Source organism: Semicossyphus pulcher, unplaced genomic scaffold (genome assembly GCF_022749685.1).
Source record: "Semicossyphus pulcher isolate SPU_LCO1_2020_fin unplaced genomic scaffold, fSemPul1.0.p SCAF_4, whole genome shotgun sequence".
NCBI classification, from domain to species: domain Eukaryota; kingdom Metazoa; phylum Chordata; class Actinopteri; order Labriformes; family Labridae; genus Semicossyphus; species Semicossyphus pulcher.
Genome location: NW_027211715.1, coordinates 6,907,242 through 6,928,743, shown reverse-complemented (window position 1 = coordinate 6,928,743; position 21,502 = coordinate 6,907,242). Strand labels below are relative to the sequence as shown.

Sequence of the window (21,502 nt, the reverse complement as noted above, 5' to 3'; positions counted from 1 at the left end):
ATTAATGAAGAAAATAATTGAAAGATTAATTAATAATGACAATATTTAAAAAACTTACTTACTTTACTTACTTTCAGCCCCTTAAGGTTTATTTTTAATATGAATTACAGATGCCTAATGACACTAACACGAGTGGAATTGTATGTCTTGTTCTGTTTTTGTAGTGTATCTGCTGTCCTGCCCAGGGACAGCAGATGCAAATGAGCTTTAAGCTAACTCTAATACGTTCATGTCTAACTGTGTGCTGTGCTTGCAAAAAATAAAAGCTATAACAAATTAATGAATTAAGTTGATGACTACATTTTCGTCTGGTTGGTCAATAAAATGTGATCCAGTATCAAAGGTGATATCTCCAAATGTCTCACTTTGTCTGCACCTGCATTGATTGGTCAATTAATCAATTAGATGATAGACAGGAAATGTATAGGCAACTGATTTGAAGATTGACTTCAGGTTTAAGACATTTTAAAAGCAAAAATACTGATAAATTTGATCGTCCAGGTTCTTAAAAGAAGTAATGCTATTCTAGGTTTGACAGTAAATTGAATACTATTGTGATATGGGCTTTTGAAGCTGACTTGGGCTCTAGGGTAATGTTATGAGCATTTTTATGTAATGTCTTATAGAACAAACTATAAGAAGAATATTTAAGGAATTAACTGGAACATTAATAGAAAGCAAAAATAAGTTTTAGTTGCAGCCGTGGCCCTATAATAGTCCAAAAGCTTAAGATTTGTGACTCTAAGTAATCAATAAATGGCAAAATACTTTTAATGAAAAGACAAATCAATTAAACCTCTTAACTGTTTTCCAGACATTTGAAATCATACCTGATCGCCATGAAGCAGCTCTAAAGTGTTTTCACAGTGACGTGAGGGCTGATCTGAGTTCAGCCTCTGTAATACAAATAGGCAGATGCCAAGCGTCTGAATGGGCTGACAAGTCAATGCAGTGTAGGCTTCCATGCACCTTCCATAATCAGACCTCTGGCTCATTTCATCCTGTCAAACACTCCTCGGCTGCCCTCCGTAAAACACCCTATTTTCACCCTTCAAAAAATAACATTACATCACTCGGCTAGTCATTTTTATAAATGGAGGATCCCCTAGGCCTGAAACCCAACACTACACAAACACGGGCCACAAGAAAGCCGGCCTTTTGTTGAGGTTGAGAGGAAAAAAATTAAACAGCAAGTCAGAGCAGCACATTTAGCGAGCAGCTCAGTCGAGGAGTGGTTTTGTTTGACACTGCTGGAGATTTATGATGTTGGTGAAGTGTTTACAGAGGTCAAGGCGGCTCATTTTCCAAATCAGTTTGTCAAGCATTTGCTTATCTAAAGAGGCCTTTTCATCAATCATATAAACCTGATGGTGAAGACCAAGAGAAAACAGTCCACCTGAGAAATATCAGTGTTCTTAGTGCAGGATTACGTGCAGAGAGCAAAATCTTACATTAACTTGTCATATTTTTACTATCCCCATCTTTACCAGCCTTAAACTCACTTAGTGCAAGGATTAGGTTTCATGAGCCAATAGCAGAGGAGTCAAATTGTTTGGATGTATTTTTGGAAAGTCTGTGTGAGAACCTTTGAGCACCCTGCTGTTGCTAGGACGAGCGCTAACACAGACAAAATCCTGCTGTTTTAACCTTTGTTCCACATTTCGGACACATTAAGTAATATAATTAATATGCTTTATATATTTTATGCTTCGCCTGCTCTTGAGAATGCACTACGCTGCTCATACACACACACAGATTTGTGCACAGCGTCTGAAAAGCAGCATTCCTTTGAAGTAAAAAAGACAACCCAAATATGCCTGGAATGAATCGGGGTAAAGACGAACTCGATGTCTGAAGTTGAAATGCAGTGTTCCTTCCTCGTCCTTTCCTCCCGGGTGTCTCAGCACCGTTGTGATTGTTTATACTGCACATTATTTCTGTTGGCCATCCCTCACTTCATCCCAGTAAAAATACACAGAGTGGGTCACAAGTTCAGGCCCTAGATCAACACTGGCATTGTGTCCTGCAGGTGCTGTCAGCCGCTCGGGGGACGGCCAGGGAGGGGAAATATACACACAAGCAAACAGCAGCTCTGTGATACACACACTGTCTCTGCACTGAGACGCCACAAAGTTAGAGCGGTTCATCTGCAGCTCTAAGTCGGACGCTCTGCACACCGTCAGTCTGAAATATTCAAAGGTGGATATGCAGACAAACATCATTTAGCATTTCTTGAAAGTGCAAAAGAATTTTCTTTAACTTACTCGCTGTGAAATTAATATTTAAAACATTTTTTTTTAAACAAAGCGGTTTCCTGTTCAGCCTTCTTCGAATCCTTGAATGAATGAAACGTAAAACACATCAAAGCTTCTTTCACCATCACACTGCCAACATCAAGAATATGAATCCGCACACTAGCAACATCCCAACATCAGAAAAGCAAAACAGCCTCCGACTTTGCTTTGCACTGACCATCACAACAATACATAAGTTCTATTGATAGAGAAAAGATTACAAGAAGATTACAACAAAATTACAAAACGACAAGAATTTTTTAACCCTCATCAGAGTTTTACTTTAATTTCCAAAGGGGAGCAAACACTAGAGGGAGCAACAAGCTGGAACTTTTTCTGCGTATTTCAGTTCAATAAATACTCAGAACTAGCATGATTTACAGGGGGAAATAAAACATTAAAAAGTCAATATCTGGACCTTTTTCGCCAGTTGATGTAAAGATGAAAACATTCTGAGCTCAGCAGAAGAGTAAAATATTTTTCAAAGTACGTTTTTTGATATTGAAGCCCTCAGTTTATGTTTGATGAGAGGACCTAATGGAGAAATAGTGAACACTACTTTTTTTCAAATGTGTTGTTTTTTAAAAGACTTTTTAACACCCCACGTTTTATTTTACGAAATAAAACGTTTAATTTACACTGAAACTGACAGCACTGCAAAGGTGTAGTGACGCACAAATGTAAAATTGTGTTTGAAATTCATCTTAACGGTGTTGTGAGGATTTTTATGCCAACAGGCAACAAGCAGATAAATTAGCAAAGTTAACTCTCAGAATGTCCGTATTAAAAATATGTTTGATGTTTAAACAAAAGAATGATCTTGATTTAAGCAAACTTAGAAAAAAGTTTCAGGTGTATTTAATGTGAGATGTTTCTCACTAACTCTACCAAAGCTAACTGTAAAATTCAACTCCTCTAAACAAGACAGGCACCAGATCTCCTGTGTAAGGCTCCGGAGCTGCACCTTGTATTTATAGGTTGCCAGCTGAAAGAGAGAAGAATGGGTGTGCAGGCAGGAAGAGGTCCAAGTTACTTTGTACTCTCAGCAGAGCCGAACTTTGGATGAACTCCGAGAAGCGCCAGGGAGTAAAACACTATGCATAACTGTGTCACTCCCCCTCCAGAAAACCTACCAAGACAACAAAAAAAGAAGAGGGAGCCAGCAGGCTTCAAAAGGCCCCCTGCTCCCTCCTGAGGCTGTGGCCGATTCAAGATAAACTGCCGGGGCTGCTGGGTAGGCAGCGAGGTGAACTTCAATGAAAACATCCATGAAAGCACCGGGCGAGGGTGGGATCACACACGAGAAACAACATGAACACGCACCAGTCAACGCCACCACAGAGGTCAAGTATGAGCAAGTGCAACTTTGGGGACAATGAAAACAATATCTTCCTCATTCTCCATCCGTTCCGTTTGATTTCATGCACTAATGAGTGTGAAAGCGCTGCCTCTCCCTGCTTTGGCAACTCAATATCTCAACAGTGTAAGTTCTGAAGAGTCCTGTAGAAGCACATCAGTCTAAAGACATAAAAAAGATGAGATGCACGCTATCAGTCTGAAGTGCACCGAATTCTATCTGTGCCAATTTCAGAAATGTCACGGGGAAAATGATTTGGAAACATGACTTACGCCTCCTGTGTTACGTTATTTTCTCTCCTAGCAATTATTCTGCTGACATGCTTTCTCACAAGCGCTTTAATGGAGAGACACAATACAGAATAGAAAGAGACGTATTCAACACGCTTGACAGTTAACTCACAAGGGGAGACGTCAACGTGCTTGTGACAATTTTAGCTCCAAACTCTCTATTATTCCACAATAGCATCAAAAAAAACCCTCATTCATATTTTGACACCATAATTGATAAGGAGTGCTCAAGGTAATTGTCCACAGTTCCTATTGTGAAAGAGTTAAAACGCTACAGGAGGAAACACATGTCTTACATGTCAGTGAAATTTATATGCTGAATTGTGTTGTGACTAAATATCCAACATCAGGTTCTCCAATGTGACTTTAGCGTGTGAATAGCAAATTAGCCTTTGATGATAAAATAAGCCACACAGAGGCTCTTTGTGTGTGTTTTTAGCTACATGCTCTTCTAGTGAAAAAAAAAACAGTGTGCAGTGTTGTGTTCATTTAACCTGGTTAAGGAGTGTTTCTTGTAGACAGTATAGAGATAACAACAGTGCAGTGTTTAGGTTCTCTAATTAAAGTGCAGAATTAATATGAACGTACCTGTTTTTTCTTTGATTTCACACAAGACATTGAACAGAGCTGGCTTCATTCTGTGACAGTTCAGAGCGTGTTTCCTGCAACAGAAAAGTGGCTTCATGAGCAAACCACAGACACATTTTTTTTTCAAAAACATATTTAGCTTTGAAATTATTGGACAGCAATTCTACTTTTGTATCATGTTTAGGCTATTTTTTAATTTTTGAGGCAAATGCTAGATTAAAATTACAGGTATTTACTATTTCCAAGTGCTTTATAACACCTTTAAGTGTCAGCTATACATACAGCCTTATTGTTAATCTGAAGACAAAGCTTTACCTGTGGCACTGTGATTATAAAATTATAAATATTGTAATTTATTTATTTTTTTCTAACCTCTTCAATAAATAATACATTTTTAACTGGCATCTTTTGACAGTCATTTGCAGCTTAGGTGAATTTAAAGTGGATTCCACAAGATGGATGAGGTGTTGAATTATGTATCAGGAGTAAAAATAGAAAAGAAAAGTTGTTTTGCTTTCGCTCAGCAGGCTGTAAACAAGCTGGAAGACACTTTAAGGACAGACTTAAGTGTTACTTAGTAATTATATTTAGAATTAAGAACATTTAATTTCAACTGTATCTGTTTGGTCTTTGAACGCACCTTGACTGAAGGTATTAAGTGCTTTAAAAAGACTCAGTGGGCGACACGTTGGCATGTCACACTAATAAACACCATATTCATGCACTTTTATTTCCTCTTTGAGGAGCGCGGTTATTTTTCTGTGAAGCAAACTAGTGATCTGCAGGCATGCTACCGTTGTTTCCACTGTTTTAGCGGCTTTTGCACAAGGCTGTGCAAAACCTCTACATTTAGACTTTCCTCTACAGCGCGCTGTATCATACATGTTATAAAAAATAATTAATATTTTAAAAATGTCTTTCCTTTTCTTTTTATTATTTTTCTCCAGTTTGCCGCCGCCCCCTCCTCGGGAAGAAGAGGCTGGTTCGGAGCATATCTTTACCTGGCTTGGGCTTCGTCCAGACTTTGATCCGTGATGGTCATAATTTGCTGTAAAATGTCTCCAATGTCCTGTTTTCTGCCGTCTCCGTCCGTTCCTCCGTTGCCTTCCTGCATGTGCTGCGGCAGGCCGGGGTGCCCTGCCATGCCTACCCCCGTGTGAGAGTGCATCAACCTCGGCTGCTCGTCCATCTCTGCTGCTCTCTATCTAATTCTGTGTGGCGCTCTCGCTGCTGAAATCCTGCAAAAATACATAAAAAGAAAAAAAAGGAGAGGGAAAAAAATCCCAGTGGTGATTTAATATTTGCGCCGCGCACCCGGTTTTTCCTCGCAGGGGCTTTTTGTGGCGAACAGAAGGGGGGATCGGTGTTGGAAAGCGGAGATACGAGCCCTCCTGCTCTCTCTGGCTGTCTCTCTCTCTCAGCTGGTCGGAGCTGAATGTGAAATCTGATCTGAACTGCTGCTGCTGCCTTCACTGGAGTAGGCTGTGCGTAAAAAGAGATAGGCTGCTGGTTCCTTCTACTACTAACATGAACTAGGACCCGTGTTTTTGTAATGTGGCGCAGTGATCCAAAACCCCCTCTTCCTACAAAAAAGTGTCAGTGAGAAAAAAGAAGTGTGGATTTATCTCACTCAGTCCATCCTCTTGCTTTTGTCATGTACAGTACAGGCTGGGCAGGCAGGCAGCAGCAGCACAGCAAAGAGCATGAGAGGCAGACTCCGCCTACGCGACATGATTGGGAATATAAGACCATTTAGCCCCACCTTGAGGTGCCTCTCATGAAACGTCGATCATTGGACTGTAAAGGTGGGATGCAGAGGAGAAGCTGCTGCCTTACAAGCAAGGGAGACTGTTCGAAATGGCAACACAATGATGAATAGAGGCTGACCTCCAAATAAATAACAGAGGCTGACACAAGAGGTCTGCTTTAGTCTCCCCTTCTGACCTCAGCATGAGCCCCCACTGGCTCCACTAGAGAGCATTTCATTCCCACGCTGTGCCAAGAAATAAGGTGCACTAATCAAAACTATTGGCTGGCCCTTTCATTGGTTAGACAGATAATGTGATTGAAGATTTATAGCAGGAAAAATCTATCCGCTGATGAGTCACCTTATGGAAAGCACCTTTTAGATATTAATTTGTGCATGAATCTAACAGTCAAACATGCGTCTTCTGGTGTTGCAGTAGGCGGTGGAACATCGACTTTGTTCATTCATTTTCAGGTATGTTGCAGGGCTCCGCTTGGCTGACTTTGGCAGGGTCCTCCTAATGTAAGGCGGTGACCCATGTTGCGCAGCCAAGCAGCAAGGCCCGAGTGTGTCTGGCCAGGCTGAAAAGTGCCCTTCAGGCCCAGCGCTGCTGCCTCACTGCCGCTGCTCCCCTCCACCACTGAGAGCCATTCAGAGGGAAGAGAGGAGGTGGATGAGGAGGAGGGGCAAAAACAGAATAAAGCTTCAGTGTGGAACTAAAAGCACAGTGCTGTGCAAATCATCAGCCTGGATGTATATATATGTGACACATATAATAAGGAATGTATGTAAATGATGAAGAATGGCTCCGTGTTTTACTGTGAGCTGCTGAAAATGAAACAGAGCTAAACAAGATGTTGAACGCTACCTGTGACCTTTTCCCTGATATGAATTAATCCTGACATAAAATGTGTAAACAATGCCCATCTGAAGAAGCCTCGATTAAAATGTGATATTGAAAAAATGTATAAACATTGTGAACTTGGTCTGAAAGTATTTTTTTCAAACATTAGAGATGCCTTATTAAGCTGTCTTGTAAACAAACCAGGTTTCTGTTTATATTTAGTGCTAATCACCGAAACCTGTGTACCCTTGAGGTCTAACGAATCTGTTGAATCAGTTTCCTTCCTCAAAACACCTTTGTAAAACATCTTGGGATCATTTTGAAAACAGCATTGTTTACATCAGTGGTTCTCAACCAGAGACGGACAAAACATCACAGTATGTCAACATCACAAAACACAACCGTATAATAGTCAACCAAAATGGCCTGCAGGTAACAGTGCGAGAAAAATATTCCCTCTCCAAATCCCTCAAATAGCAGTTGTTAACAGAAATAAAGTGCAACATAAATGCAACTACATTAGGGCTCATTAAGTTTCAATGATGTAAATGTAACTGTAGCTGGGATTATCCAATCTGTGGATACATGGAGTGAGAGTAAACTACACTACTACTGCACGCAGGTCATAGGAAACCCATGTCCTTCAAAATAAAAGCGCAGCATAGACAACTTTTCTTTTTTTCAAGCACACATCTGCGGCCCACTGAAAACACCTCCGTGACCCACTTTTGGGTCCAGACCCACCAGTTGGCGCCTCGTGTATATAAGTAAAAGAACGTCAAAACATAATCGAATGTGTATTACAGCACTTGTGTGGTTGTGCGCAGGCAGCAGGATGAACAAAACATGGACCTGTTTAAGACAACACCAGTCGAAAGCTATACAAATCATCGAAATCCACAGAGTACCTTTAAAGCAGGGGTTGGCAACTTTGAAAAAAACAGCTAGAGTATGCTAGATTTTGTAATTTTGAAAGTACGAAGTGGACAAATGTCAAAGCCACTCCACCAACACATGAATGTACTATGCCGGCTGTGACACAAGACGAGTCCATGTGCAGCTCAGCACACCCATGACATTGTTATACAAACTAGCTTACAAGCTTTAGCTGGGGGAAGACTCCACTCATGTGCAATGAGTGCACGAGCAAAGTACAAAGAATGACCAATTACACAATGATCAAACACTCTGCTGGTCACAACCTATGAAAAGAGTTTTATTCAGACATTCCTAAACATTGATTGGTTCACTAAAGCACATGGAAAATGAAGAAGAAGAGCCCACACGCTTGTTCGATGCCACAGTGTGTAAGCACTTCCCGGACTCTGGTGCTTTGTTCCTGCACCTACCTCTGTCTTTAGACCACCCCAACCACCTCTTTGCGAATCCAGTGATGTGCATAAATGTTGCGTTTCATTCATTGTAATAACCATTTCCAGTGAAAATAATCCAGGTTGCGATTACCTTGTTACCACAATGTTATTTTGAAAACAGGTCAGCACTGTACAAAGGAGACAGTGTTGCATAGTAAGAAGCTGTTGGAAAAAAAGAGCTTCAATGCCGCCGCACGTGAAAGGCTTTAAAAGCCACCAGTCTGCAACTTTTTTTATCAACTTATTAAGGCAGATACATCGTGAAACAATACCTAATTAATATTACACTATTTAAAAATCAACAAGCTGCAGATTTTCTTCCTCACAATTCAAAACATACAACTGGGATGCACCCATTGGAATTCCTCTGTACAACTATTAGCATATTTGAGTTTGAGGTGCAGTGGCACTGACATCTCAGACTGTCTTCCCAAGCCTCAGGTGGAGCTGCAGAGCATTCCTGGAGCTAGGTACTCTTCCCGTAGGAGCTCCTGCGAAGCACTGGCTATGTAAATTGGGAGCAGAATATGTATGATGGATAATGGTAAGTGTGGTAAGTTTCTGTGCCATCTGCTCAGTAGTAGAATAATGAGAATACCTGAGGGGGTCTCTGTTACACCAACATCCATATGATTCCCCAACATCTGCTAAGTTACGTTAGCAGGGCGTTTAGGAATCTAAATATATGCTGATACTTTCAGGCTACATGGCAAGGCAAACAAATCACAGAGCCTGCAGTGATCTTCATCCGCTCATTTACAGACTGATACACAATCAGCCGCTCACTAGTGATAAAACAGGAAATGCTCATAGATGTCCTGTAAAAGCTTCATTAGCAGCGTAGACCTAAGCTATATGTTATGGAGCCTGGTGCTGAATGCATACATTTCTCATACCAGAGTACCAGGCAGTCTAGTGGGATTCTGTGATACTGTCAGGGTTATTAAAAGTAACAAAGGCAGACTCTAACAGCAGTGGCAAATATAACGCCCAGGTGTGTGACAGAGCAGCAGTACAGACACTGTAGATCCTCCAGACACTGGTACTGTGCAGTGGACAAAACCTGCATGTACATAAATCATATACATTAAAAAAAACAGCAATCTAAGCTAATTAATTGAAAAGACACCGTATAACTGTATTAACACTGTATAATCTACTGCGTCAGTTTAAGGATTATGTGTATTTTGGTGTCGGGCCTAACTGACAAGTCGACCTGCCAACTAGGATAGAGGTGTAGCAGTGTATATAAAAATACACATAATCCTAAAACCCATCCTTAGGGGCGACCTTGGCTCAGTGGTAGAGGCGGTGGTCTCTCAGTCGGAAGGTTGAGGGTTCGATCTCTGACTGCTACAGTCACATGTCGAAGTGTCCTTGGGCAAGACACTGAACTGCGAATTGCCAATAGATCCTGATTGGAGATTGGCATTTAGGTCTTTGCCATCTGTGTATTAATGTATGTAATGTATAATATGGTCACTTCTGGTTCTCAGGAAACAATATGGCACTGGCCAAAATGCCACGCATCATTTATTTTGTATCAGTCTTTTATCCTTGTTGCTATAAAGTTATTATTATAACTATATTATCACAATCCAATGGTGACTTTATGATGGTGTCCTACACTTCTTACAGACCATAGTTACAACCTTTTCACCAATTTGGCTAAGGTTAATTTTCGCTTTTAGTTTTGAGACTTTCAATATTGGAGAGCTATTAAATCTGCCACATTAACTTTGTCCCAATTCTGGGGCTGCATCCTTCAAAGGAAATTGCATCACAGCGGTGCGTCGAAGGCTGTCACATTTCGAAAAGGCTCCTTCAGATGCGGCCTCCTTTTCCTGGGCCAGGATCAATGAGGTGCATCCTTGCACCTCCCAATGTATCCCGAGATTCATCTGCAGCAATTCAAACAAGATGTCGGACTCCTAAGCACCCGAGAAATAATAATAATAATAATAATACATTTTATTTGTATAGCGCTTTTCATGGTACTCAAAGTCACTTTACATAATTAAAAACAACTAAAGAAACAAAATAAGAACAGCAAAAGAAACACAATAAGAGGAACTATGAGAAAAAAAATCAGCATCAGAGGTTAAAAGCAGTTCTAAAAAGGTGGGTCTTGATCAGAGATTTGAAGGAAGTCGGGTCGGTATAGTCTCGGATGTGTTGGGGTAGAGAGTTCCAGAGGGAGGGGGCAGCTATGGAGAAAGCTCTGTCACCCCAGGTTGGGTGCTTGGTTCTGTGTGGTGGAGAGAGGAGGTTTGCATCAGAGGAGCGGAGGCTGCGGGAGGGGGCGTGGCGGTGGAGCAGGTCTGTAAGATATGAAGGGGCCTGGTTATGGAGGGCTTTATGGGTGAGAAGGAGGACTTTGAACTGGATACGTTGAGGAACAGGGAGCATGTGGAGTTTCTGGAGGACGGGGGTGATGTGTTCACGGGAGCGGGAGTGGGTGAGGAGGCGGGCAGCAGAGTTCTGAATGTATTGGAGCTTATTTAGGACTTTGGAGGATAATAAAGAATGCTGTTGCAGTAGTCAATTCTGGATGTGATGAAGGCATGGATCAGAGTTTCAGCAAGAGAGTGATGAACGGAGATGAGCGATGTTTTTGAGGTGAAAGAAAGCAGTCCTGGTGATTTGATTACAAAATGTAAAAGTTTGGGGTTTAAACTTAACTGAGTAGCAAGCGATACAAATGTTAAAAACACGAAAGGGGCCTCGAAAAATGTATCATTAAAATAATAGGTTAGGTTACAGGATGGCTAGTTAGCCAACTAGCTAAGTGTTGCTGGGCGGCACGAGAACAACTGGTGACAAAAACAGGAAATGAGTCCTTCGTAGCCCGCGTCCTTCGAAGGATGCAGCCCCTGAATTGAGACAAAGCTATTCAGTAGCTAAGGGCAAACAGGGCACTATACACCTCACCTAACCTTTTAGTCTTAAGTATTTAAACATTTATTTGAACTATATTTATTGATTCAATTTAACTCGTAAGTCATGTTTGGCCCTCCATACATGGGTTAAAGGTTTACCATTTTGGATTAAGAAACATAAGGTAGCTCCATTTGAAGAGAAAAGGAGACATTTTATGGATTCACTGACTTAAATTCTGTAGAGAACAAGACAGTCACCTAAAGGCCTCGAAATGCGTGCTCCATACTATAACGTAGCACAGTGCACTGATGTTTTTATTTAAGGTAGTATTTCATTGTAGTTCATCAATATGAATGTTGTATGAATTCTCCCAGCTTTGTAACCCTGACATTCAACAGGCCTGATACCTTCACAGAGGAAGCACAGAGGGCGACTGGAGGACGACAGGACGAGTAGCCAGAGGTGGGCTGGTTTCCATGGCACCTGAGAGAAAGACCCCTCTACTCCAGGCCGCGGGTCACACCATGTGATGAGGCTGCGCAGATAAATCCTCCCTTTCATCCTGCACAGCTTTTGGCCTGTGTGGAGGCGGCACTAATGGAACGGATTCATACACATAACCCTCTCTTTGATTCTAATACGTTTGGACAGAGAAACTAATGTGTGGGAGCTCCATGTCCGCTGTTTTCAAACATACAACACAGGATATACCGTAATGTATGTACAGCAGTGAACCTTAAGATGCAAGTATTAGCCCCCTTTTTACAGAGTATGACATTCCTTTGGGAACACGGAGTTGACAGTCTATTGATCTGCCTGTTCAAAGCATGAAGTCTTCTAAGGACAAAGGTTAGGTGAACAAAATTAAAAACTTTGAAGGCTTTAGATTCTGAAATATTAAATATACAGCTGAATTGAGTTGTAAAGTTTCAGGTTTTGGGAGACTCTGGTTCAAGCTGCCGCGTGCGAGCGAGCGTAACACCTAGATCCACAGCCGAGTCAGGTTTAAACAGAGTGAACACCAGTCGAGTACATTCAGGAGGAGGTCTGAATGGATCAATACATCACAGAACAAAGGGGAACTGTGCTCCACCAGGGGCCCCAGAACAAGACAGGCCCATTGCTCAACCACTGTCACAGCAGTGCATCACAGGCATCTCACATGCATCTCTCAGAACAAGGATGGAGACAGATGCAGGGATCTGTGGATAAACTGAGGGAACATGGGACACAAGCAACAGATAGACAGATACACTATTACTGTGACAAACAGAGCTAATTTGGCTAGCACGGTTATTTTGTTATAAAACAGGTGCTTTTATTATTAAAATTAACATTTTGTTGTGTTGGAATCAAAGTGTTTTAGCCAAAGTTTGCAGTAACATCTTTCTCAATGACAGGTAGCAAAAGGGATTACAATTTCATGTTACAATATTTAATCCCAGTAATGGCATCTTAGTTATTGTTGTGTCTAACCAGCCTTTGGATGAGACAGATATCTATATCATCTCTGTGCAGTGGAGAGGCGGGTCGTGTTAGCTTTGTTTCTGCCAAACAACTCCAGAGTCGTCTATTGAAGGTTAGAAACTGGTAGGGCTACATTATATCACAGAGTTTTGTCAAGAGTCCTCTTCACTCTTCACTTATAAGGAATGTACGTCGACAAATGTAAATGTGCTGCAATGGCCTTAACGATTTCCATGCAAATTTAAAATGGTGCACATTTAGAAAGTCCAAAACAAATGCAACAACACTGCAAATAGCAGAAACTAATGCATTAACAGCAAATGTGCTGCAAATACATAAATGATGTATTTGCAGCACATTTGCATCACTTATTAATTTGAAGTGCGTTTGTTGTTGGTATTTCGGTTTTAGCTTTTTGCAGCATATTTTTTTATTTGAAGCGTGTTTCCATCATTTCATTTATTACAAAATTTTTGTTTGTGATTTTGAATTTGGATCATTTCTGAATCAGCAGCCTGTTACTCCTAGTGTAAATCATTTGGGGCCATTGCAGCGTGTCTGCCCTTGACGGCAACCATAGAAACGGGCTAAGCTACCTGCCATCAAAGCTGTCGGCTTGTTGAAGGAATCTGTTGTGAAAACACTTGTTGACACTGTAGACATTATGAAATCACTGCACCCGGCCAATAAATAGCCTGGCACATAATCACCCGGTTAGATAAAACACATAAATAGTAACCACTTAATAAGCACATATTACAAATGCTGATATGTGGATTCTGTGTCCTCCTTTTTCCATTCTTTGCTAAGCTACGCTAACTGGCTGTTAGCAGTTGCCTTGTATTTACCATGCAGACATGAGTGTGATATTGATCCTCTTGTCTAAATCTCAGTGAGGAAGTGAATGAGCATATTCCCCTCCCAGTCAGACTCTTTCCTTTAAACCCCCCTTACTTTGTTTTCTATTTGTACACTGCTCTGTTATTCAGCTGGGTAGTATTATAGACAGTAATGTGACTGATACTGTAATCTAATGTAATCCTATTGAGTAATTGATTACATTTTTCAGTGCCCAACACTGGCAAGGATTGCATAATTTTCAGGTTACAAAAAATCACAACAAGATGATATCATAGTCGAGTTACAAGATTTTTGTTTTCTTTAGGATTTAATATTAAGTAAAGGGGTTTTCACATGCTGTTAGACAATCACTTACTTTCAGGCATTCTGACGCCTGAAACTGTCACAAAAATGTAAACTTTGTTGTGCAGTTAGGAAGACATTAAGCTGTGCCTGATCAGTGTTTTTCCACCTGACCAATCCTTAATGTGACAGAAACAATGTCGAGCCATCACACAAAGGTTACTGACAGTCTAGTTACCCTTCACACACCAGCGGCTGCATGCCCTTTCTCTCATTCATTTTAAGACATCTCTTTTTTCGCTACCTGTCTCATATTTCTTACAATATTGTTTATCTCTAGTGTCAGTGAAGGTCTGGCATGTTTTCATCACACCTTATTCTCTAACCAGAGAGGTATTACACAGGGAAAAAGACCTCCTAACCAAACTTTGAAGAGGCCTCTCCTTTCTTTTAAATCCAACCTGTTTAATGTTTGTGCTGGTGGGCTGCCGGGGACTTAAATGAAGCTATAATCAAACCCCAAGATAAATTAACAGGCAAGCGTTGAGTCAGCGTTTTGTTGCCCTAGCGATCCATTGACCCTGAGGGCCGGCAGCGAGAAAATTGAGAAATGCTCGTTTTAATGCCTATCCAATATATACGGCATCTACCTCGAGATGGGGCTGTGCAATCAACCACTAATCCATTAGACAGAGATGTTTTTCAAAGATTGACGCGTTATTGTGCTGCTGTCTGCACTGGCTCACGTTCAAGGTTAACCTTTTAGAGACGCCTGATTGTTGCTAGAAGGTTAAACAACACATTAACATGCATTAAAATATTAAATTATGGCTCCATTTACTATATGAGAGAAAAACAACAACATAAAAAAGGCTTTTAAAATTATGAAGGCAATTGATAAAGTGGGTGGCGAGTACTCTGTAGGGGAAAACGGGGTTGTGGAAGTGAGATGGTTTTCAAATGGGCAGAGCGGATGCAGATCTGGCAGAATGAGGGCTTCTTTTATGGCAGGGTTAATGAACTGATGCTGAGGTCAAGTATTGAAGCATTCGCAATTAAGAGCCGGCCAATACACTGGGGGAAAAAAGCAACTGAAAGAGCCACCTTTCTGTGACATTTTAGTCCAAGTTTTTGCAGCAGCGTGCACAGACATGGAGCCTCCTAGAAATAGCTGCAGCCTGTGGTGGTTACATGTGGGCTACATCCATCTTCCAGCGAGAGTAAACCCACACGGCAGGAGGCCGCAGAGAAGCCCCTCTCTGTTACAGTATATTGACAGTGGGAGGACTCGGAATAAGTGATGCCTCCTGTCTGCTTGAGTGAAATACAACCTCTACCTTGTTCCAGAGGATAAGCAATTAACTAATCTGAGCGCTACAGTGGAGCTACGGTGGCAGCACACGCTCCTTCCCTATCTCGTCCATTTAAGTAATTTAAGGATTGCAGAGGCCGTCCAATTTTAAAACATTATAAGGGAGCAATCTCATCACGCACGTCTTCACTCTCCTTGTCCCTTCTCGTGCTGTCTCCTGTCAAATGTCTCCTGACTGACAGTGTTTCTTTCTTAAGGGTCCAATAGTTCAATTTACTTTGTGCGGTGCAAATACTTGCCAGGGTTAGGTAAGGTTTGGAGGAGAAAGAGGAGAGGGGGATGGAACAGGAGAAGGAGAGATGGAAGGAGGGGGGAGAAAAGGACAGACAGAAAGACAGAGATAGAAGAGAGAGAGAGAGAGGAGACCCTGTCACTTGGAATCAGCATCACGGAGCAGGTGAAGAGAGATAAATGTCAAAGGACTCTCGGCGAAATAAAACAACAACTCGCCTGCACTCATCCAGGCAAGCACAAGTCAGACACAGTTCGTGAGTCTCGTGGCCTTTTGGTCTAAATAGACAAACGGAGACGCAGTAGAGAGAAAAAAAATCCATGCATTCGAATGCAAAGACAAATCGAAAATAGAGGGCAGAGAGTTTGACTTATTTGGACTTATTTAACAAGCAAGTCAAGACAGGAGCCTTAATTATGCCTGAGTGCACCCGGTGAGTGAAAGTCGAAACCATATCTTATTAAATTCTGGAGTGTTTTTTAAAAAGTTTCAATGTAAGAAATAGTCATTGCATTATACCTGGAGACACCTTAAAGTGCAGGAAAGGCTCCAAAATTTGGTCTAGGTCCCAAGTGTGTGGAGAGTGTCACAGCTGCGGTGTGACAGGTCCTCCTGCAGGCCCTATTCTCACAAACACTCTGAGGCTGCTTTTATTAACACTCCCCCCTCCCCAAAATAACAGAGAATGGAGCCAGGGCTCTGGAGCCAAGTAGCTGTTGCTGGAATTTTTCTGGCCTAATTTGCATTAATAAAGAGGCTGTTCCTTGTCGGAATGTGTTTTATCCAGCTCAAAAAATCCCTGGGCGATCCCTCTCCGTAGAGCACTGGGAGAATCCGACTGTCAGAGCCGACAAGACAAATGAATCCTGGTGTCAGCGCCGAGTGGCTCCGCGTTGACAGATTGAGAAGAACTGTCCCTCTGTCGACAGGCATGCTTCATTTTCAAATTAATAAATCTGAATAAAATATTTTACCCTTCATTATGAGTGCTGCCGCTGTGACAGCTTTGCTGAACAGGGCTGGGATGGGGATGTGGGGAGGGGGGCAGGGGAGGGGGAGGTTGCTGCCAGTGAAAACAGCTTGCACCAAATCCACCTGGGCTTATGCTGTGTATTTATAATGTTTGCATGTGTGTGTGTGTGTATGTGTGCGCCTTTATGTGTGTTGTGTTTCTGTTTGCGGTTTGTCTTCTTTTATGCACATGCACATTTTATGCGTTTTTCCCATTGATCCTCCTCTCGCACATTTTCCGCTCAGTGCGCTCCCTGAGCCCCCCGTGTTCTACCAAAGAAGATGGGACAAACAAAAATAACTAGCGTCGCTGCGGTACAGTGGTGATAGATTCCTCACATATTCTCCCCTCACACCTGTACAGCCATATGGAGACATGTCAACATGGCAAAAAATAACTTTTCAATGAGACCGTTGAGCATGGTGTAAATGCTGAATGTAGCATTATTTGGCTAATAGCGACAAAGGAAATGTGTGTCTTTACTTTTTAACAGCTATGTCCTACATGTGATTAGATTTTAACCACTTTGTGTAAAAATTCTCTGTTCATTCCCCAAAGCACGGCTGATCATGAGTGCCACGTGCAGGAAAGTAAATGAGGATTGATCAAAAAGTGTTTAGCGCTGAATAACAGACGAGTCTCTCTGCTAAACACTGTGGTGGGTATAAGTAGATGTTGAGTGACAGATTGATGGGCTGAAAGACATAATTGCTTGAGATAAAAAGGAGTAGAAAGAGGGGGATGTATAAATATAACACACAGGACTCATAATCTTGCATTATTACCCCTCCAGGGCGAGAGAAGAAGGCATAAAGGAGCATGGTGGGTTGTATCCAGTCAGTCATTCTGGATGCTAAATTAATATGCAACAGCAAACACTAATATGCCCTTTGAGGAGGCCAGGCATATTGTGAGAGACTCGTGAAGTTGCCTGAAGGCAAATTCCTATGAATAACATAAAATACAATATCATGCTCTGTAAATTGAAGAATTTTTATGGCTCTGTATATCCTGTCAGTTTCCTTTTCATTCTTCTGCTGCCTGTTTTTGTAACAAAATACTCAAATGATGTAATTACAGTGAAATGTAATAACAGCAGTCCATACTTGCTTGTATCAAGAGCTCATAATTTAGCCAAAAACCCTGAGGTAAGTGTTTATTTTCTTCATGTAAACCAGATTTACAAATACAGAAAATATGTATATCTTAATATTACTATATTTCATATCTTTTCATTTATTAAGATGTCAGTGTGTAGGTTGGTTTGTTTAAGTTTGCATTCCTGCATCTTCTACAACTTTGAGTGGAGGAAACTGAATCTTTCCAGTATTAGCATACAATACTTTTAAGCTAACTATGTCACATCTTTTAGCTAATTATTTTCACTATTTATCTCTTACTTTTAGCTTACTATTTAACAATTTATCCTTTAATTGTATGTGTTACTTTATCAGTAGTTACATTACCTATAGCATGCTATTTCTACTGGTTGATTGGCTAACTAGCTAGACTTCTTTGCTACCTAACTAGCATGCTAACTAGTTTTAATTCAAACAAACTGTCAATACTTTCAACTAGTGTTTCAACCTGTTTATCCGTTAATTATACGTCCTTTTTCTTTACTCTTTATCCATTACTTTTTGCGAATAATTTCAACTTCTAACCGGCTATGTAAGCTTCTCTGCTAGCTAAATAACTAGCATGCTAACTAGTACTGGATTAGAATCGCTGATGCTGCTATGGTATAGCCTAAAGTAATCGAATGGTATTTGGAATTGTAGCCTTATCGAGAGCATGTAAAATAAAAGTAGAGCAATATAAGTCTGTGCACATATAGTTGTACAAGTAATAGAAACAGATATTTAAATGTCAGTGTGTTTCTGGTCTTGCACGTGTGATTTCTGGCCCCACTAATGATACACAGGAGCCATTTCTGAAAGGTTTCCCATTCCCTCTAATCAGCATACAAAAAAAAAAGAGTGCGATCGAGCCAATTAATTTACACCAGCCGACGTGTGTAAAATAATGACAGGCGGCACAAAGGGCTGCATGTTCCTCCTTATGTAGGCCTTCAATATTTAAAGAAGAGTGCATGTTTTTGGCAAGGCTACGGCGACGGGTGTCAGTTAAACTTCTTAGACATCAGCCCTCCCTGTGAACATCACATCATCAAAGATGACATTTCATCAACTAACCCAATAAATAATAGAACACAGTGGCTGCCATTTGAACCTTGGGTGACAGCATCTGAGGATATTGTCACCCTCTAATTTGTTTTCTTATGTCTTCTGTCATCTTTTATTAGAGTTATCACCTGTATTTGTAATGCCCCAAGTACAGTAAGACTGTTACTGTAATAAATCAGTGTGTATATCTTAAATGCTTCTTTGTCATGTTTAAATTACATCTTTAAAGACTGCAAAGGAAGCATCCCTCTTTCAAAATGCTCAAAGAGTAAAAAAATATAGTAATATGTAAAAGACATCCACAGATCCTGACATGATTTGACATCCTTGTTTTGACCATGGATGGATAGAAATCAAGTAAACAGAGCGGACAGGGAGTGACAGCACTGTATTTGTGATCTCCTTCCACTGGATGGGGATTGTTAGGGAGGGGAGCGGGAGAAATGTGCCAGCCCTAATGCCTCATGGCAACTCATGCTCAGCTGATAAGACAATATTTCGTGTAGGGTCAGAGCCAATAAGGAGCCTTTTCAACACCACAGAGATGAATAGGGCCTGACTGCTATGATCAAAATGCCAGCCACACACACACAGTCCTGAGAATATAAAACACGTGGAGGGGATAAAGAACAGCACTTCGTGATGATAATACACACCATCACAAACTGACTGAGAGGGTGTAATCAGGCCAGTGTGTTTGTAGCCAGGCTGAAAGTTGATTGACAAGATTAGCTGACATAACAGCTCGCTTTGTTTTAATGTAGAAATTAAGATGTCATCGTTAACACTGTAGATTACATAGATATGAAATATGTAACCCATCTATTTAAAAGGAAAATCCAAATTCTTAAAACCTGGAACCTAACATGTTTAGGGAGGTCACATAAAGTTATCTCTAGTTAGTAGCATCAGCCTGCAGTACAGAGGCTGGCTGTAATGACAGCAACATCATCCCTGAAGATGATTGCATACCATCAGGGCACGTCCACTAAAAATGATTCTTTGTGCTACTGTCGGGATCGAATTGTTCTCCAAAGGGTCTGACAACAATATAGAAAGAGGTAGACATTTTGGATTAGTTTCAATCCTTTTATAATAACAGAAACAGCTGTTACATTGCTCTCTTGAAAGCCACCAAACTTTGAATGCTGGTCTACTTGCAGCCTTCATTAGTTAGTTTGTTTAGTTTGTTTTAAAGTGTGACTACTGTGTTTTAAATAGTTAGCTTGATTCCAACGTAATATTTGTGTAACACATAACAACACATAAAAACAGTTTCCCATCGTCAGCAGTATGTCTTCAAGCGCAATCCGTGGACAGCATCTCTTAAATTACTGTCTTTGCAAATGGGGTCTGGTGGCTTTTAAGAGAGCATTGTAACGACTGTTTCTGGTATCATGAAGGCCTATCTATGTATGATCCTTTTTGTTAATGAATGAATGAAATCTACACCAGTCAATAACAAAAACAAGCACTTTTAGTGGACCAACTTCAAATGGACACATTTGCCTGAACGATTACGTTTAGATCATCAACAACCAGAGGTCACAGATTTACAGCTCGTGTTAACTTTCCTTTTATGCAGTGAATGCACGGGGCATCATTTCGTATGAATTAATTTCTCATGCTCATATTATTACAAAAAGATACAAAGTAACATTAGTATTGATTAGGAGTCATATTTAAAATCACCTGATGAATGCCACTCCAATGTTCACTCTCCTTATATGTTGTTTTTCGTCTCCATCAACTCCAAAGGGAGATAACTATGTTATCTTTCTCTATGTTCACCAGGTAGTCACTAACTGTGTATGTCTGCTGCTTTGTGTTGCAGGTAGTTTGCAGGGTTGTTTTTGTCACAAGGGTAATGTCACCTGCAAGAATTGACCAAAATATTTACATTAGATATTATTTTTGTCAAAACTTATTATCATTATGTTATTATTTGTCAAAAAGAATGATACCAGAATAAAACCAGTCTGCTTAAAAACTTGTTGTTGTTGATAGAAGCCACAGTCCATTAAGAGTTTGTTAACACTTGACTAAAATGCTTGAGAGTGAGTGACTTCAGTGATGAATTCTATTTTTTTCAGCCAATTTTTATGTAATGCATATTTAAAAATTGTTCCCACTTGCATGAATAGATCTAAAATTCACATGAGGAAAATGATCACTGGTGTTGAAAACTAAATATGCATTCACAAAAATGTTAGATTATTTTGCAATAGGACCCAGATTTTGCTTAAAAATTGCATAACGTAGCTGCAATTGCTGCTTAGTTTATGAGATACAACATAGCTTGTTGAACAGTCTTGCTCCTTTGCTGTTTCTGTGTACTGATAATTGGATCACAGGCCAGAAAGGGTTAAACCCATAAAGAGATATACGTACCTCAGCTGTGACCCCTTGCTCTCCAAGGTATCTCCCCTGTGCAGGATTCTTATTCAACTTCAAACTGACAGTGTTTTTAATCTTTTCTTTGCTTCTCTCCTGGAGATTGGGGAAACAAAAATCAATACGCTGTGGCAGGCGATCTAGAAGCCGGTGAATTACAAGGCCTGGATCCGGCAATACCGCCTGCTCGGCAGCCTTGAGCAGGGGACCATGGGAGTATCATCAGAGACCAAGGGCAGGTCACAGGTTCAGGTCAGGAGCACGGCGGAAAAGCAAGGTATTTACTGTCTGTGCACGAAAATGAGAAATAAGTTCCACGCGGC

At 40.8% G+C, this 21,502-nt stretch overlaps 1 protein-coding gene across 2 annotated transcripts in view; it reads right to left on the bottom strand.

Annotated features, from left to right (window-relative positions):
- Positions 1-6,099, bottom strand: part of LOC138607412 (pre-B-cell leukemia transcription factor 1) — a 61,129-nt gene extending 55,030 nt beyond the window's left edge. For both annotated transcript variants that reach the window (XM_069680002.1, XM_069680003.1), the window contains exons 1-2: positions 5,531-6,099; positions 4,530-4,603 (exon numbers count right to left, since the gene is read on the bottom strand). In XM_069680002.1, coding sequence (XP_069536103.1) covers positions 4,530-4,603; positions 5,531-5,718 — 262 coding nt within the window. In that variant the 5' untranslated portion in view covers positions 5,719-6,099. The remainder of the gene's footprint in view (positions 1-4,529; positions 4,604-5,530) is intronic.
- Between the last annotated feature and the right edge of the window lie 15,403 nt (positions 6,100-21,502).